General features: G+C 36.5%; 1 protein-coding gene across 1 annotated transcript in view; it reads right to left on the bottom strand.

Moving 5' to 3' along the window:
• Window positions 1-4,648: 4,648 nt before the first annotated feature.
• The window catches only part of LOC113802083 (low-density lipoprotein receptor-related protein 3), a 16,293-nt gene continuing 941 nt past the window's right edge, over window positions 4,649-20,000 (bottom strand). Inside the window, exons 2-15 of the mRNA XM_070128418.1 lie at window positions 18,238-18,353; window positions 17,361-17,556; window positions 16,666-17,174; window positions 16,408-16,533; window positions 15,956-16,039; window positions 14,903-15,013; window positions 14,535-14,651; window positions 13,863-13,996; window positions 13,030-13,134; window positions 12,102-12,337; window positions 11,254-11,423; window positions 9,941-10,038; window positions 9,478-9,607; window positions 4,649-9,296 (exon numbers count right to left, since the gene is read on the bottom strand). Of these exons, the coding sequence (XP_069984519.1) occupies window positions 8,938-9,296; window positions 9,478-9,607; window positions 9,941-10,038; window positions 11,254-11,423; window positions 12,102-12,337; window positions 13,030-13,134; window positions 13,863-13,996; window positions 14,535-14,651; window positions 14,903-15,013; window positions 15,956-16,039; window positions 16,408-16,533; window positions 16,666-17,174; window positions 17,361-17,556; window positions 18,238-18,271 (2,409 nt within the window). The 5' untranslated portion in view covers window positions 18,272-18,353 and the 3' untranslated portion in view covers window positions 4,649-8,937. The remainder of the gene's footprint in view (window positions 9,297-9,477; window positions 9,608-9,940; window positions 10,039-11,253; window positions 11,424-12,101; window positions 12,338-13,029; window positions 13,135-13,862; window positions 13,997-14,534; window positions 14,652-14,902; window positions 15,014-15,955; window positions 16,040-16,407; window positions 16,534-16,665; window positions 17,175-17,360; window positions 17,557-18,237; window positions 18,354-20,000) is intronic.

The following is a 20,000-nucleotide window of genomic DNA, read 5'->3' on the forward strand; positions in this document are numbered from 1 at the left end:
CATTAATTTTATCATTATAATCATCATTATCATTATTGTCATTATCATTATAATCATCATTACCATTATTATCATTATCATTGTTACTTTTTATCGTCATTATGACACCCTTTCCTTTACCACATTAAAGTGCCCACCCTTAATATTCTATTCCAGTCCTCAATACAAAACGAAGCAAATTTAGCAAAAATATAATAATAAAATATATAATAAGACCTCTAGATTTATCCACATTCATCCATATTCTCAAATCTTTCTTTTGTAGTTTTTTTTTCTTAAATCTCATCATAAATAAACTTTAAACGACCAGCGAAGAGTTTGAAAAAAAAAAATTAGTTTAACAAATATCAATATGCTTGTATCCCGCATCCCATACGGCGAGGCGAGCAGACCTAAACAAACATGGCCGCTTCCCTGCACGAGATTTGTAAACAACCTGAGCTCCGAAGTCAACGACAGAGTTCGAACAATTTTCAAATACTGTGCATTCAGAATGATATGCAGTGGGAATATGAATAAAGATTTTTTTTTTTTTTTATTGTTTGTTTTTTTTTTGTTTTTAATTGTTTGTTTTTTTGTTTTGTTTTTAATTCATTGTAGCATAGATATTTATGAAGTATTGTATCTGAGATACTTATGGCTAATTATCATTTGTTATCATTATTTTCTACATTGTATCTTTACTATATTTTGTATCTTTATTATGTGTTTTATCGTTATCATGACTATATCTTTATTTTTTCTTTAAATGATCATTTTAGGATGTATAAGTCTGTAGATTACTAAGTTACATAGAAATCTCAGCATCAGTTACCTTCAAAATCATGTTTTTTTATTAACATTGTTAAAATGATTGTAGAGAAGTGGTAGATATTAGCTATTTACTAATGACTGTTTGATGAACGGGCTGGATTTAATATAGTTACTTATCGCTTGTTTAATATATTTGGTAACTTGATGAAAGAATATATATCGTAGTGTTATTGTCTATTCACATTCGCGATGTAAATCTGCCAAACAGCCAAAGTAGATAGTACTTATATTTCATTATTTTCTTAATTATCCAAATATACTTGTGTGTGTATGCATACGTCGGCGTGTAAGTACGTGATTACGTACGTGTATGTCTGTCTAGAAGTCTGTGTATCTAAGCATGTTTGTCGGCGATTTGACCGTGTGCGTGTTCGTGAGTGTGTACATGGATGCGTGCGTGTACATATCCCATGACGTAGAATATTCTGGAATCCACTTAATCACACAGACCTCACGAGGGTGATCTTGGGCCTTCCCCGCCCTTATATTTTTTATTTCCCTGGAAAATAATTCTTATCGACACTTTTGCTTATGCCTAACCACTTTGGAATTTAGTCTTACCTTTGTATTCCCCTTTTTGTGGTTCCGGTATTTCAAATCAGCTTTTTTTAAAATTATGTATTTTAAGTTCTTCATTATCCACAAGCGCTCTCTCTCTTTCTCTCTTTCTCTCTTTCTTTCTCTCCTCTCCCTCCCTCCCTCCCTCCCTCCTCTTACTGCTCCACCTCTTCCTTCTCTCTCTCTCTCTCTCTCTCTCTCTCTCTCTCTCTCTCTCTCTCTCTCTCTCTCTCTCTCTCTCTCTCTCTCTCTCTCTCTCTCTCTCTCTCTCTCTCTCTCTCTCTGTCTCTCTGTCTCTCTGTCTCTCTGTCGCTCTGTCTCTCTGTCACCCTCCCTCCCTCCCTCCCTCCCACTGTTCCACCTGATCCATCTCTCTCTCTCTCTCTCTCTCTCTCTCTCTCTCTTCCTCTCTCCCTCTCTCTCTCTCTCTCTCTCTCTTTCTCTTTCTCTTCTCTTTCTCTTTCTCTTCTCTTTCTCTTTCTCTTTCTCTTTCTCTTTCTCTTCTCTTCTCTTCTCTTCTCTCTCTCTCTCTCTCTCTCTCTCTCTCTCTCTCTCTCTCTCTCTCTCTCTCTCCCTCTCTCCCTCTCTCCCTCTCTCCCTCTCTCCCTCTCTCCTCTCTCCCTCCCTCCCTCTCTCCCTGCCTCCTCTTACTGCTCCACCTCCTCTCTCTCTCTCTCTCTCTCTCTCTCTCTCTCTCTCTCTCTCTCTCTCTCTCTCTCTCTCTCTCTCTCTCTCTCTCTCTCTCTCTCTCTCTCTCTCTCCCTCTCCCTCCCTCCCTCCCTCCCTCCCTCCCCCCCTCACCCCATCATGACCAGCTGACCGCGAGAATGTTGTCCCCTTGTCTTTACTTCCTATATTATGATATGTATGTCATATTTTTTCCTTTGACTCTTTATCTTCTTTTCATGGCCTATAACAGGGGTTTGGCGTGACAAATTCTCGAACATTTTTGGCGGGAAAAACATCGACGAACGCCTTTTCCATTATTTACAGCTCATCTTTGTTTCTTTTATAGCTTGAAATCTATATCCGCATTCTATTCTAAACTTGTCACGGGTTCAGTTTGTCCTTTTATCTTTTTTTCCACAAGGTCATTGGTATTATGGCATAATTAGCCTTATTTTCACTGAATTTTATATAATAAGTTTTTTTTTAATAACCCTTAAGACTTCCTAAACACAGCAGAAATTGTTCCTTATAGTCATTTTGTGTTTATTCCATGTTTCATCATCAATATTTACAAGAACATTGACCTTAGCTGTGTCAGAGATATCCGTTATTTTCGAATAAATTCAAAACAATCAAGGACGGTTACATAAGCTGAGGTCATTCATTCCCTAACTTAATTCAGTTGAATCCCACTGATAAGTCTCCCTTTATGAAAGCGTATAAATCTAGAAAATAATGATAATGGTGATGATGATGATGATGATGATGATGATGATGATGATAACAATAATAGTAATAATGATAACTATAATTTTTTTTCTCTCTCGGTTATTCATAATATTTCTATCGTGATATATCCATTTTGCGACTTTACTCTTGTTAATTATTCATTTACCTTCTAAAGACATATTTTTTTACTGTAAAACGCTACTTATCTCTAATCACTATACCATCCAACCGAAGACATGAAGAATACAAATAACACTTTATTCCCAGAAATCAAGCCTACTTTTTTCTACCATTCAGAACGACAAAGTGATCGACTTATAAGAAACGAATAAACTGCGTTTGAAGAATGAATTTTAAAACCCATTCGCAAACATGATGACGTCATCCCGACCTCCCATTCCCGTGCTTTTAAAATACGTAACAATAAACTTCACTGTCCCTTGCATCATTTAGATAATTGATTCAAATTAATTACTAGTCAATAGAGTTTTATTACTCCATTCTCCAATTGAGATCAACATCAGATACACTTGTTCTAGATCCTATCACAGAAATTGCTTATGGCCATTTGTTAAACACGAAATAGTTGTCATTTATCACCTTCGTATGGCGTATCAATGACATAATCACCAATTGATTGTTGTTGCGTGTGTGTTCATGTGCGATTGTGAGCTAGTAAAGTTCTTGTCTTTCATTATCTTACTTTTATTTCTTCGTCAAATTACTAACAAATTATCTGTTTGGGAGTTCTTTTCACGCAGCTGTTGCTAAGTCAGCCTTCGTGTTGAAGTCGAGGCGAACATCCAATGAATATTATCCTGATGCACCTTAATAAACAGTCCAACTACTGGCCTGTTTACCGCGACTGTATTTTACATCTATTCCTTGCCTGTTTACCATGACTGTTTTATACATTTATTCTTTCCAATGGTGCGATCTTATCAAGTCATGATGTTTACATGCCTTCATTTCCACAATAGGATCCGTGGAATATCAACTTAGAATTAACCTTATAGTTAAACCTCCTTCAACTCTGTTTAGCGCTTTGCAAAGGTCGATGTGGATCACACCCATATTGGACGTTTTCTAAAGACCAATGAAGCTTTTACATTAAGAGTATTTGGCAGCAAGGTCAATACAAGTACTTACATAGACCTTGTTTGGCAGTTCTTGTAAGTCAAGAATCTTTGCTTGTGACGTATTCTGGCCTTACAAATGAACTCTATTTCTCATAAATTGAACAGCTCACATTAATTACATATTTCAAAATCTTATTCGGGCTTATAATACACTCTAAAGACCACATATGGTTTCTCCTATCCCATTTTGACACGGTTAAAAATTAAGCCTGTGGGTTGTCCGTGACCACTTCAAATATGCATTATTTTCCTTTTTTTCTCGTCCTCAAAATAATTACTGTTCTTTGGATACATAAATAAATCATAACCAAGAAAGAAATCAACCGAGAATGTTAGAATAATCTGTAATTAAGTTTTCAGACTTCAAATAAAGCGTAAAACCAGCAAATTATCTGCGTGCATGTGCGCATGTGCAAAGTATGGATGCTCAAAAGGCACGGGTCTCAAAAGAATTTCCCAGAAAATATTTGTGAAAAGCAAGGGAAGACTCTTTTTTTTTAAATAGTACTTATGTCCAGCATTTACCTTTTTCTGCTATACTGATTGAAATCATATTCTAAACATCCCAAATATAACTTCTGAATCACATCCAAATCTCATGTTCCATGAATACAAATTGAGTTATCAATTTCAAAATACTGATAAATCAACAAGTGTATTTCCACTGACGATTTCTTCATAAACCAAAAGTACTTTCAATATTCCTCAACTGAAAACCTTACATGCAACATATACAACACTCAGGAAATAAAAACACATTTTTTTATTCATTTATATCTATTTCCTTTTTCAGTCATCTATATAGCTGACATATCAAGATTCTAAAATTGTATCACAGTTCTGCAAACATGGAATGCTAGTCCTAAGTACAGACCCTTTAGCCTGCCAAAGATGTGATTGTTCATAGATCCATTACACCTCTTTCCTGCTCTCCTGCAATTGTAATACTGCAATACAGTGCAACATCAACTCACTTTTATTACAATCGTGTGCATGCGCCTGACTGACTGAAGCTTGATTTTGTGTCAATAGCAAGATTATGGACTTGAAATCCAAGGAGTGAAATTGGTGCCGCTGGCAATTGGGAAAACTGCAAACCACAGCTATCAACCTGGCAGTAGTAATAATAGTAGTAGTAGTGTGTGTGGTAAAGTGTTCACACACACATACAGTGCATCAAGTACTAAGCATTAATATAGTGCTCAGGTGAGATGTTATCAACACTTATTGCCACTGTCTTTTATTTTATTTTTTTATTTTTTAATTCTCAAAAGTCATCAAAGGCAAAAAAATAAATTGTTTTCAGGCTCTCCGTGTGAAATGTGACAAAAGAGTGACAAGAGTGAGCAACACCAAAGCTTACTTTTACTTACTTGCTTTAGGCATTTTGTGATTTTGCAAGCTCTTTACATCTGCCCCTTGCCTTTAAAGGTGAAGATTACAAAAAAGAAAAAAAAAAAAAATTAAAATGCTATACAGAAATCAATGCCTCTTTGCCCACCATGAGGATACGTGAGCGAGGGAAATGATACCTAAGTGAGAGTGGAAGCGGGAATGGAGTGTAAGAGTAAGAGTAGGAGGGGGAGTGAGAGTTGGAGCAGGAGTGAAAGTGGGAGTCAGAGTCAATTAGGGTCAGAGTGGGAGTGAGAGTGAGAGTGCAAGGGAGAGGGAGAGCATATGTGTGAGAGAGACAGAGACAGACAGAGACAATATTTACAAAATCATATTCAATAAACTTCAGACTGTGTCAAAATTCCTGAATGCAAGGTTATATAAGTGCATACACCTCATTGTGTTTCACTTCATGTGTCCAAACCAGTTTCGAAAAGTATATCAAAAATTCTTTTGTTTTATATGACTTCCCTTCAACCCTATATAAAGATAATAAAACAAGCAGCATAACTTCTCCAAAGCTAAAAAAAAAATCAACTACCAACCCGCTACAAATGACATCAAGAAATATATATATATATTCAAAAGGCCATGACAATCTTTCAGAATGCACCACAGTTATCCAAGAGAGAGTTGAGATGATGTGATAAAAAGGCATGAGGTTTATACTAACAATAAAAAAAGAAAAGAAAAAAAAGGCATGAGGTTTATACTGACAATAAAAAAAGAAAAGAAAAAAAAGGCATGAGGTTTATACTGACAATAAAAAAAGGTAAGAGGTTCATACTGACAAAATTTATCTTTTAAAAAAGTGCATAAAGTTTATATTGATAATATCTATCTTTAAAAAAAAACAGGCATGAGGTTTATATTGACAATACTCATCTAGAAAAAAAGAGAGAGAAAACAGCTTAAGATTTAACCAACAATATTCATCTTAAAAAAGAAAAAGAAAAAAAAAAAGAGCAAAAATGAAATCTATAACATATTCATCCTCAAGAAAGAAAAAAAACGTTAAAAAAAACGGCTATAAGGGTTACACTAACAAAATCAACCTTGAAAACAAAAACGAAAAAAAAAAATCAGGCACGAGGTTTATACTGAACGAACACCATCTTTTCTTTCAGTAGACGACTTACACACTCCCCTTGTACCAAGCCATAGAAGAGGCACATGAGTTGTGTAAATAAGAGGCAATAAATTTACTTCAAGGCTATATAAAAGACTTGTGTAAAAGTACAGAGAATGATAAGCCATAAAGATAAGTCTACCCTATATACACAGATGCATATTGCGAGAGATATTGATAAAACAAATAATAAAATTGATGATGATAATAATGTTGGTAAAAGTGATAATAATGATGATAACCTTGATAATAATAATAATGATGATAATGACGATAACATCAATAACAATGATCATAATAATAATAATATTAATAATAATAATAATAATAACAACAATAATAAAGATAATAAAAGCAATACAAACAACATCAATATAAAGAGCAAAAATCATCATAACAGCTGCACTTGAATTCCTGAAAAGAAACGTAATCTTAGCTGCAGAAAAAAATTGAAAGATTATAAAACATCCCATAACTCAGAAGAACAAGAAACACAATCCTTGAACTCGAAACAAAACAAAAAATACAAAAAAAAATCCTTCAAAATCTTACCACAAATTGTAAACCTTTTACACCGAACTTTCGACGAAGCCTTTGACTTGCTTCTGTAATTCGTCTTGCCTAAGTTAAAGTATTACAATTAAACTCTAAAGCAGAGGATAAAATCAACTGTAATACTAATATACGCCATAAAGAAGACACTGGCTAAGATACAACTGAAGCATAAAAGCAACCATTCGCTTATATAGTCAGTCATAATCACCCTAATAGTTAAGGCTCTTTATTGTTAGTTACATAATGACTAGAAGTCAAAAACACAAGGGGGACCTTTCACTGTGACCTTTTCTTGTCTATTTTTCAGCTTCCATCTTTTATTTCCGGGGGGGGAGAGCTAGTGAAAAATATTTGTGACAAATACGAGACCCGAACGTGTTCCTTTGCCAGGTTAGTTGACGCCCGAGTGACATTCGATGAAACATAAATCTACTAACGTCTTACATTACTTGTGACATTTCTGACACTCTCACTTGTTTTGAAGCCATAACGACCTTTCAACTTTCAAGGTTGTTTTCCTTTTCTCCGAAGTGGGGAAAATGCTACCTAAGAAGAAGGATTATGCAATAAGCAAAACATAATATACAATAATACATGCTACATAAAATAAAGCTTGTAGATACAACGATTAATATGTACAACTTCTAATAATATCAAATTGAGTAACTCAAGATTCTTGGAAAAACTATAATCAATAACAATACAAAAATAACAATAAAATATGAAACTCCAATAAACAAAAATACAAGTAACTGCTTCAAATACATTAACAATAGATTTATGTAAAATACTCTTAAATTGTGATCACAATCAAAACTGCCTTACAACTACTGCTTTAACAAATAAATACGAATACATGACAAGGGTAAAGGGGGGAGAGTGAATATAATAAATAAAAGAGGGAGACTTATTTCCCTTAATATTTCCAATGGCCTCACAACCCAAAGCAAATTATTTTCCGTTAATTACTTCATTCCTTCCGCTTTCCAAAAAAACGCAACACACTTGCCAAAAGACCCTAGCGTCAAAATTCTCTAGCCTTCACAATGATTCCTATGAGGCAAAAAAAAATTCACAAGGAAAAGTTATTAACGGCAGTTATGTGTTTCAAGATGTACCTCATTATGATCAGTCACAATATGCTGTGTCCCTTTTACTCCCCCATTTTATTACGTATCAATCACAGATAATCCTGTTTACTCAAGAACAGAAGAACAACATTTGTCTTACGATTACTTACACGAAAAATCCAGATCAACGCTTCATCACATAGGACCAGCCAATGCCAAAAACCTAAAAACCACCTACGTGAATACCAAATCACAAGGCAAAATACACAAAATACTATCAAACACCTTGATTCAGATCTTTACAAAGACTAAGGATCTAAAGCTGTTAGAACAATACCAAGACTTGAATGCACTGAGGGCATCAAACTGGGGAACTGTTGTACCACACTGGGAGTAAGAAAATTAAGAATTATACTCCACAGAGAAACACAATCTGCATAATACATGGTAATTAGTTTGCATATTTGTGACAATGACATATCTGACTGTATTCCATTACCATTTACCTACATAACTCTCCTCAACCAGGATTCAAACCTTAAGTTTTGCAGGCAGGTAACTGCAAGACAGATATTCGCTATAACGTCTGTCTTGTGGTTACCTGCCTACAAAACATAGGTTCGAATACCATTTACCTGTAGAGGTCTTTGATTCAGTTACAGTTGTTTTGGTTTTGGTATGTTTTTCAATATGAATCTGACAAAACTGCCTTCATCGCCATGATGAAGATATACCATTACTTAATGCTTTTCTTCTCCTCCACTACAACTGTGGAAAAAAAAAATACTGTAAAAAAAAAATATATATTATCAATCTTCATTTCCTTTGTGAGTGCTAGTTATGATACGAAACAATATCAAACCTCTATTCACCACACAACCTATCACTGTGAGATGAGCTCTGTGTCAACTTGACTGATTCCGTTGGTATGTTGCTGGACCAAACTTAGTGCCAATACAGCCGCCCTCGTGTCCATCATGACATCACCATCATCCTCATCTTCGTTGTCACTACCTGACAATGGCTGAGCATCATTCTCTATCTCAAGAAGTTGGTCATCCTCCTCCTCCTCCTCCTCCTCCTTGGAATTTTTGTTTGCACATGCATCCTCTTGTTGCGCCGATTCCGCAGGTCCAGTCTCTGCTTCGGAATCACTCTCTTCTTCGGACATCACCTCTGCTTCTACAACTGAGGTGTCAGTTGAACAATTATCACTTTCTTCACTTTCCGTGCCTTCACCATCTACAGAAGGAGATGCATGAAATGCAGAAATGTAATAGTTTGACAGTAAAATACTAAAATCTTTACATATCCAGCAGAGTTAATAATCTTAAATATTTTTCTCACATGATTTTTCTTAACCTCCTATTTTATATTACCATGATGCCATTATTCCAGCTAAGACTTGAGTCGATTACTGTACCTGATTCTTCGGATTCCGCTGATGCATCTAACAATCTCACATCTTCCCGTTCTGTCATATCCTCATCATCTGTGTCCCCTATGGCTGAAAGGAGTGGGACGTCTTCTTCGTTTCTATCACTCAGTGTTACCTGCAGGTAATTGGGGACATCTTCCTTTAGAGTTGTATAAAACTAACTTCACCTGTCTTGTCTAATTACCTCTTTCACTCACTTACACACTCACTCACTCACTCACTCATTCATTCATTCATTCATTCATTCATTCATTCATTCATTCATTCATTCATTCATTCATTCATTCACTCACTCACTCACTCACTCATACTCTTCACTCACTCTCTTTTACACTCATACACTAAATCACCTAATAGAAAATATATGAAACAAACACAACTAAAACTAAAGTCCACATGCCAAATATCCGACAAAGCATCGCAACTTTATGTCTCGCTCTACACTGACCTGTCTTTCAACGGGCACTGAGAGGCCTGCGTTAACTTTGCCCTCCTCTTCGCTCTCCTTCTCGTCACTGCTCCTGCTGTTTCTCCGCCCTCCTGTTCCTGGAAGGGTATAGGAAACAAGGACAGTATTAGCTTGTATCTTTTTATATATATGTGTGTGTGAGTGTGAGTGAGTGAGTGAGTGAGTGAGTGAGTGAGTGAGTGAGTGAGTGTGTGTGTGTGTGTGTGTGTGTGTGTGTGTGTGTGTGTGTGTGTGTGTGTGTGTGTGTGTGTGTGTGTGTGTGTGTGCGTGTGTGTGTGTGTGTGTCTCTGTGTGTGTGTGTGTGTGTGTGTGTGTGTGTGTGTGTGTGTGTGTGTGTGTGTGTGTGTGTCCTGTGCAGGTGGGTGTGCAAGTGTGTGCGTGAGGAGTGTGAGTGTAAGTGCGTGTGAGTGTGTGTGTATGTGTGTGTGTGAGTATGTGTGTGAGTCGCATGTGTGCACGTGCAAGCGCATGCATGCAAGTGCATGCGTGTACATGCGAGTGTGTGCACGTGTGCCTGTGGGTATGGGTGTGTGTGAGTGCATGTGCTTGTGTGAGACAAGAAACTTCGAGGCTGGAAAATTAGACACATTTAGAATATTTTTTTCACACCAAATAAAAATCCATTTGTACCTTTCCAAAGTTCAATTGTTAACTTTCATAATCTAAAAAAAAATAGTATATGCACATCATGAATAGTTTTACTTACTGAAAATAAAAACACTTCCACTGTTTCATTCATTAAACTGTAGGTGGCAAGCATTGCTTAGACACAGTTGTCAGATCTATGAATTATTGTTTTTTTCTGGCACATCTGTTGCAGATAAGATAATCTTGTTCTTAAGTTTTGACATTCTGATGTAATTTTCTCAGTCAGATTTCCTTCCTGCTGTAGATATTTGTAAAATCATTTTAACCTATCACAGTCATCATTACAGATCTACATCACTTGCTCACAGAATACTACATATTACACATGTATAGCCAGATGAAAATTGTCACCTCCAGACTCTTGATGTACCAGTTGGAAAACTTAGCAACTGTACGTGTATTGTATACACTAGATAATACTTAAATAAATCAAAAAGAAATTTCCAACAAAATTTCATGACCCAACACACTGTTCTGATATATTATGGACTATAAACATATAGCCCATACACCATACCCCATGAATAATCCCATTCAATTCTTGTAATATTTCACCAAACATCCTTAAACCACAACCTCTGACCTTAATCAACAAGAAGTTCTACCCTTGGTTTTAATACCATTACCCACACCCCGAGATGTACCTGAGAGTTGACTTGGGGCTGGCAACTGGCCTGAGCCTGGATCACGATGGCAAGGGGGATTGGGTGCCAGTCTGCCTCTCACTGCCACAGGCATGCCAGGCACCAGGCCATCCGGGGGGGCGGGGGCACAGCGCCGGTGCCTCCTCCACTGTCTGCTCAGTGTCCACAACCTGAGGGAAGCAAATTTGGGTTAACTTACAACACTCACCGCCTCATCAAAAAGGGACACACATGTGATTTCTTCTTTCATCAGAAAATTAATAAAACTATTACAAACAAAATAACAACTAAAAAGTAACAGTGTAATATCATACAGTTATATACCATTCATTGAAAGCATAACTGCTAGGACCAATACATTAAATTCCCATTGCCGCCCAAAATACAGAGCCAGGTTTGTTCACGGAACACCTCAGTTCTGACTCCCCTTGTTACTCAGATATTGGAGTTTTCCAAAGAGTGAAATTCCTGCCTGGATTCCGATTTCTGAGTTAGAAGCCCAAGTTCTGAGAGACAAAGCCTCAAAGAAAAATAAAATCGAGAGAAAATTAAAAGATGCAAAAGGTTTACTAATGAAAAATCTGAAATTCTAAGATCAAGGATGAAGGGAAAAGGCAGACAAAAATTATTGTTCTAGCAGAAATAAGCACATTTCCTAAGTGCTGTGACACAAATGCTGTGACTTCCCATGCAGTGACTCTTTTGGAAATCTTTATCTGTTCACCTAAAACCCTTAATTTCCTTTTCCTCAACTGCACTCTTGGCCAACTAAAATTCATTCAGTCCTCACCACCAAATCCATACATACAATAAGTTGTAAAATGAAAATAAAGCTATAAATCACTAACGATGTAGATGGATCATTGATGGCCACGGAGTAGGATGGTGGTGGTTCCCTCTGAAGAAGGTGCTGCTCAAGTCGAGACAGAGGGGCAAGCTGAGTAGAACGCCGACCACCCTGGTAACTGTGTTGACGTCCGAGACCTACACGCAGAGCATACAGCCTACACGTGCAGCCCACGGCAATTACTAAGAGCAGGGAACATACCAAACCTCCCATTGCAGCAGCCACAATCACTGAATTCTGTAGAAAAAAAAAATGGTTCCTGAAATTACCGACTGTACTTTTTTGTGAAGACAATGGTTCAAATGCTATTTTCTTGTTTTTATTTGAGCTTTTAATGTCATGGATTCATATACAAAATCAAAATATTCAATGACCTGTCATGTCATCTAATAATGCAATATTCATTTGAAGACTCTCTAATCAAGTGCTGGAATTTTGCAAATCATCCTTTGGACTTTCCAATACAAACAAAAATAATTCCTATATCACACATCCATTTACATGCAAACCTGTGCAAGACCCTTGATCTTCTTATAATTTTGACTATGTATAGAACACCATAACATGTCAATTCTTTGCTTTAACACAAGGAGAAAGAAACCAATATATATAATGTCCATATCTACATATCCTTTGACCTGTAAAATTCAATTCCAAGCATAAAAATGACATGGCATTAAACCCCTGACCAGTTTACAACCTCACATCAAGGACCTACTATCTATAAACTGATAACACATATCCATTCCTTTGTATACACCCCATACCAAGACCCAGTGACGGACCAAATGACCGACCCCAATACCTACTGAGAACTTAAAAAAAAAAAAAAAAAAAAAAAAAAAAAAAAAAAAAAAAAAAAAAAAAATCATTCACATAGATGAAATCCTGAAATAAAAAAATATAAACACAAAATCCCAATAACGTACTCTGTGGCAATCTTCCTCGTCGCTGGCATCCCCACAGTCATTGAACTGGTCACACCTCCAGGCTTCGCGAATGCAGCGCCGGTTTGCGCACAAAAAGGCACCATGCTGTAAGAAGGAAAACTGAAAAATTAGGAAAATCCCAGCAACATATCACATATTAGTGTTTTCTATTCCCATTCCTATAATCTTTCAAACCACTAACTTCATAACATTACTAAATCTCATATAAATCATTTACATAGATTTCCTTATCACACAACATACACCAAGGAATACAAATACAAAAATTGCATGGAATCGCCATTCAAGATCACACAATTTTTGATGTTTTGCGCACATCCAAGAAACTCCACATGCAACTGAAAAACAACTAAATTCCACATGATTCTACTGAAGAATTACTCACTGACACCAGGAATGCATGTATATTTACATAGCATCCATTATGTTCTTTTTTTTCTTTCACTATTTCTGTTTTACATACAATGGCCCCATAGGCATTTAGTGATCAAGAAGTCAATTACCATACCTACTTGATCTCAAGTATTTACCACATTTCATGAATTTAAGTGGGAAAAAGTTCTACTAACTATAATAACAATAGCAAAAAAAAATAAAAATAAATAAAAATTGTTAAAATTAACATCACTGAATAAAAAAGTGTGATACAGCATGCCTAGCAATTGCAGAACCATCTATCTGTAAATGAAATTAGTAAAGAAAGAACACAAACTCATTATCAATGGATTAAAAAGAATAATCCCTCCACCAAACAATAAAAAAAAATTGCATAATTCTATAAAACCACTACAAAAAATCAAAAAGACCTTCACCTGTGGATGGCACAGCTGCGGAGTGCAAGAAGCTTCGTCTGAGCCATCCCCGCACTGTGACGCCCCATCACACCTCTGTGCGGGCGTGTAACAGCCACCTCCTCCACCACAGCTTATATTTTGCATACACTGTCCTGGAGATGTAAAAGATCATTCTGAAAACACCTAGTAATTGTGTAAACCATTAGCTAAAGTGTCTAAAAACTGCAGGGGAATTACAACAGTTGGTTATCCATTGAATTAGACATATTTATCCATGAATACTAATTATAAAAAACAATGAAAAACATATCATTTGAATAATCAACAGCACAGGGCCATAATCAATCATTCAGGTACTTTCTAATAAAGAAAATATATATATCTTAAAGAAAAAAAAATGCAAATTGCAAGCCTCTACCAATGCCCAAAAATCTTATTATTGCAATGCTGAAGTCCACATCATTTCAGTTAGCTCAAGGGTACCTTAACAAAAAAAATGTCTTCACAATCTGTCAATAACCTTTCCTATAATCCTACCGACAAAACAATAAATGCCAGCAAAAATATAACCTCCAGGGCAGAAATAATAATAACATTTAAATTATATTCAACCCCACAACAGACTGAATGCAATAAAACTACTCATAACATAAACAACAATGCAACAGACTGATCGACTTGTTTGCTTACCACAGCCTATTTCGTCCTCTCCTCCTGGGCAGTGCAAGATTCCGTCACAACGCTGAGTTTTAGGGTCATAACAAAATTCAGAATTTGGTGAACACTGCGTCTGATTGAAGAGGCAACCTGTGTGAGAAAGGTCGGTTTATGCACCAAATCTAAAAATGCTGAAGCTTTTTAAACATTTCTTTAGACAAATCTAGGTATATTTCTCCAAAGGAAATTAATCTGAAACATTACCTATTTCAATTGAACAAATCTCAAAACAATCAAAATCATATCAGACTTTCATACAACAATACTAAAAAACTAGAAAACCTTACACTCTGCACAGAAAAAAAAATATATATATATACAATAAGACACACAAAACTTACTGCAGTAGATTTCATCAGCCTTGTTGCGACAGTCCGCTATGCCATTACAACGCCTAGAAGCCTTGTAGCAGTCTGTCCCTTCCCCACACCACCACTCATCTGCATCACACCCTATAAAGAGGAATGGTGTGCATTCAAAATCATGACAGAAATCTTGAAATGTAAATGAAGGGATACCACACATGACTTGCAAGAGGAATCTAAGAAACAGGCCTTTGACAAGTACTTTTTTTTCTACAGGTAAAACTTTCTCAGCATCATACTCTTATTTACACCAATTATAAAATCCACAGTAAAGCAGGGGTTCCACTGGCTTTACCCGACTCTGGGACTATATTCAAATCAGGGAAGACCACTCTTTTGGCCAGGCCTGGACACTTACTTGGGGCATTGGGATAGCCAGACTAAGAAAAATCAACCCTAGTCCTGCTCATTATTTTGCAGGTAATGAGAATTTAGTCTGATATCATCCTAAATGTTCGTTAAAATTACTGTACAGCTAAAACATCATTCAAACATTTTGAAGCCAGCCTAGACACACTAAGCCCAGAAAAGAGCAATTGCAATGTAACTAATAAGTGAGATTTGGTAATCAGCAGCAGCTCATGGAAAAGGACTGAGTCTAGTAGTGGTACTGGGCTTAAACTGCCCTTATCATTTCAGCCAATCTGCTACAAATCTCATTTACAACAAAATCATATGCAAATTATATATGCATTATGCTAAACATACTCTTCTACAATCTGTTTAAGCTCTCAAAGACTTTCTGAGTATATTGAGGAACATTTCTCTCATAATGAATACTATTCACCAAGTAACAGAATAATTGACAAAGGCCTTATACAATGTAATACTTAAATTTTCCTTCATTCTTTCTCTTGTTCTTTCTCAATATCCCCCTTTTCTTATAACTCATTTTCTTATTTACATTTTCTTTCTTCACTTTCACCTTTCCTTGACTTTCAAGTCTCTCTAGTCTTCACCCTTTTTTTCTCCCTTTACCTCTTTGCCTCCTAAATCTTTACAAGCAAAAACAACACCATTCATACTTACCAAAGCAACCAAGCTCATCCTCCCCCTTGGCACAGTGCCACCGCCCATCACAGTGCTGCTCGTCCCGCAACCCAGGACAACCAGCTGAAACAAAAATGGACATGACAAACTTATCACTAGAGGTTCTCCTTTTTAGTACAGTATGAACTCACTCTAAACATTTTCAAAACCTGTTATATTAAAATCCAACCTCTTTGACTGCTGATGTAAAAAAGATAACCTGCCAGTGAGTTCTCATCACAATCCAGCTGAAGCTTTTTCCAAAGAAATACAATGATCATTCACAATATAACAAAATGCATAGTCATTTACCGTTGCAATTTAGGTTAATTGTACTTTTTGATATCCAATTCAGGTCACTGTAATTACCAGTATCAACGCACATTAAAAACATTCTTCATGAACACATTAACAGTTAGATATTACAACAAGAACATTTATTTCTGCCACACCTTTGCAATTTTCCTCATCTGACGAATCTGGGCACTCAGCCTGACCATTACACTTCCAAGCATTGGGTATGCAGATCTTCGGGTCTGAACACTGGAACTCATCTTTTCGGCAGACAGTTTTATTACCTAAAGGATAAAAGATTATAAATCATTATGCTGGATATTAACAAGTTAATCTATCTTTTAATACTCATCTCACACACATCATAAACAGAAAAGGACGGAAATAAACAAATGAAGCTATGACATTGAACTCACTTATGAAAAACTGTAGTTTGAAACCCAGGTGACCACGTCGCACTTTCAAATCCGAGGAGAATTTCACAACCACCTTTGGAGATCTGGTTATAATAGGCCACGGAGTCGAGTTCCCACACACGTGACCTGTTGTGAGCATCTCAGAAGTTTTGTATGAAGTGCGCGATTGGTTAAGGCGATGAGGCGAGGTCTGGTTACTCGCAGCTGTGTCATTAGTGCGTTTCCTGCTTCTGAGAGTTAGCTGTCGGTTGATAAGACGCCTTCTGCTCATCCTATCCATGTCCTTAAAGAGGTGGCCCTTGAGTAACTTGTGACTCTGTATACTTCTCTTGAAACTGTCTTCCACCGACTCTCTGTTCTTCCTCCTACCATTTGTGACTTTGCTGAAGATGTCTCTCCGTTTCTTTATGCAATGCTTCTCTGTCCTTAGCATTATCCATTGGTGAGGACAGCAGTCTTGTGACTTTTTACCGCACTGGTTGTCTTGGTCCAAGTCAAACATGCTAAAACTGCGGAAATTAAATCTAATATCATATTTCCGTCTTAAAATATGGTACGAAACTATATAGCAAGAAATGCAAGCATCAATGAAGAAATATATGTAATAAAAAAAAAATGGAAGATACGCCTGTGCTGTAACAAAATCTAATAGTTCCAAGTAATCAAAACAACCCACAAGCATCGAAATGGCTCACCTTAATATAATGTAATCTTGATAAGGGTTATGAAGAATCCAAGAGCAGTTGACATGAGCAGGTGGAGCTCGGGGAGGCAAGGGTGATGTGATGGTGCCTGTGGTTCTGTTGAAGTGGGCTGGACCCCCCCTGCAGGCAACCTCGTTCACCAGGACATCGTGGATATTTGCCCTCACCACCACCGTGTCCAACAACACTGGTAACAATGAAAATAATAACCTCACACAATGAAACTATGGAAGGCCTTTCAAGCTGAATAATCTTAAATCCCAAGAATTACATGTCCTCTTCTTGTCTGTCTTCCTAGCTGCTAAAGACATTGATATTTTCAAGTTTCACACATGTTTCTTTCAGTTATTGGCATTTCATAAGCTAGGTCAAATATACCTCAGGATACCAAGAATACTAATTCATTCTCACTTCAGTCCATTCATAAAAAGAAAGAGGCAGGAAAATGTATAGAAAGGCTTAGGGTCTTCAAGGGGAATGTAGGCATAGGAGTTATATTGTAGGTGTGGCTGGAGCAAATTTGGCAAACAGTACTAATTTTACCCTGGATACATCTAATTGATGATAAAAATAAAACAGTATTTTTTGACAGGCTTTCATCATGGTGAAGACACTTAATAATATATACTTTCAAATTTACACTTTAGAAACTTTATGAAATATATTTCCAAAAACAAATATAGACATTATCCTGCTCCTTGATGCCTGTACACTTGTGGAGCCATCTATGTGCAAAAAAAATGGCAAGAGAAAACTACAGTAGGCAGTACATATACCTAGCACAGCACAACACACAACACTCCATCAACCGATAACTTTAATCATAACTGATATATAGCAAAATGCACCTTAAAATCCAAAAACCAACCTGTGGTGATGAAAATCCACATGTGTCCCCTCATCCTGACAACCTGCTCAGAATGCTGACGGTCACAAGGGTAAGCAGGGGGTCCTCGGATTAGTCAGCAATGACATTATTCACAACTGCAACGGAAACAAAAGGGAAGTAAGTATCAAGAGGTAACATTATTCTTACGTAGCTACATATGGAGAGGCTTATGAATACATCTGACATGTAAACAGTGAGGTAGATCATGCCCTACTTTAAGATGACACACCAAATTAACCCTTCAGTAAGAGTTTATGATGCATAAATGGATTGTGACTCACAGCAGGCAGACCATATTTCCACAGCCTAGGCCTAGTCACAAAGTCTAAGTAATACTGCATCACAAATAAACCTAGACCTGGTTTAACCCTACATTGATGGTACCATAAATTTCTGTATGACACTTATTCCAGTGATTACTGGCAACCACCTAGTCTTTCCAACAGGGCATCCGTAGAGCTCACCCTTCCCACTCACTAGAGCAAGTCATGACATGTATACTCATGACCATCATGAAGGGTAGACTTTCCATGATGGTTATAGCTGTGCCCGTAAACAAAGTGTTAAAATAACTTTGATCATGTGTCTCATTCTTACGAACTTAAAATGAAATCGTGTGCTACAAAATTTCCTTGCAAAGTGTAATTTCTACAACACTATAGATTCATGAATTCATTCTGTACAAATTCAAACCTACCAGCAACAGGTGATGGATTTAGCCATATAACACTATTCAAATTTAAGGATTATTACACTATCTATTTTTCTACAATCTGGCCATGTAATTCTGAGTTTCCTGTTACATCTGCTAAATTCCTCTTACCCCCCAATATTTGTTATGACAGTAAATCTACTCCTTACTGTTTTGGAAGGTAGGGATATGTAACTCATTACTAAAACATAGAAAATGTAAACTGAATTATAAAACACAAAATCTATAACTGTTTTGTCTAGCTCAGGTTCTGTTAACAACTATCAACAGTATTATTGACTACTGCTTCCTAGTAGCTTTGGCCCCTATCTGAATACTTTACATAATAGCCATTTTTGGTCAAATCACATCAAGACTCAATGCCAATATTCTAACACCTGACAACTAACAGTCAGCAAGCCAAACCAACCCCTGACCTCTATCAACTGCCAACTAGTTCCTCCTTTCAACTCCGTTCAACTCTGTTTTGAGTCCAACCCCCGCACGTCCCAACAACACCCACCAATTTTTTTATATATATATATTTTTTTTTTTTTCAGTAAATTTCATTATTCCCTAAAAAATATGATTTGATAACTTTGAAAAGCTGTTCTCTTGTCAAGCTTTTTAGAGAGAAAACTTTTAATAGTAAAGATGAAAGAAAAATGTTATGATTACCCAGAAGAACTAGAAAGATGATTGGATGACACTGAAAAACTGTTGTAGAGAAAAATAAAGAATAAAGAGTAATGAAAAAAAGCCCCATCAGTTTCGCTTTTGCCTAGACACAAAACAGGAATTTTCATTCCTTTGGCCTTATCCCCTTTCTTCTCAAAAGATAATGCCAACCTTGAGCACACAACAGTAACAACACACTCAGCATATCCCACTGTCATACCTGACTAAACAAACTTAAACACCACTAAATCCACTTTTTAACTCTAACTTTAAGTTTTTAACTCCTTTTCATGGTTTTGAAACCAGGGAAGACCTTTAACTGCCTACCTTCTAGATTTCATTTGCTGGTGTTAAGTAAAATGCTTTTGTTACA

The sequence above is a fragment of the Penaeus vannamei genome, chromosome 2 (assembly GCF_042767895.1).
Source record: "Penaeus vannamei isolate JL-2024 chromosome 2, ASM4276789v1, whole genome shotgun sequence".
Taxonomy (NCBI): Eukaryota; Metazoa; Arthropoda; class Malacostraca; order Decapoda; family Penaeidae; genus Penaeus; species Penaeus vannamei.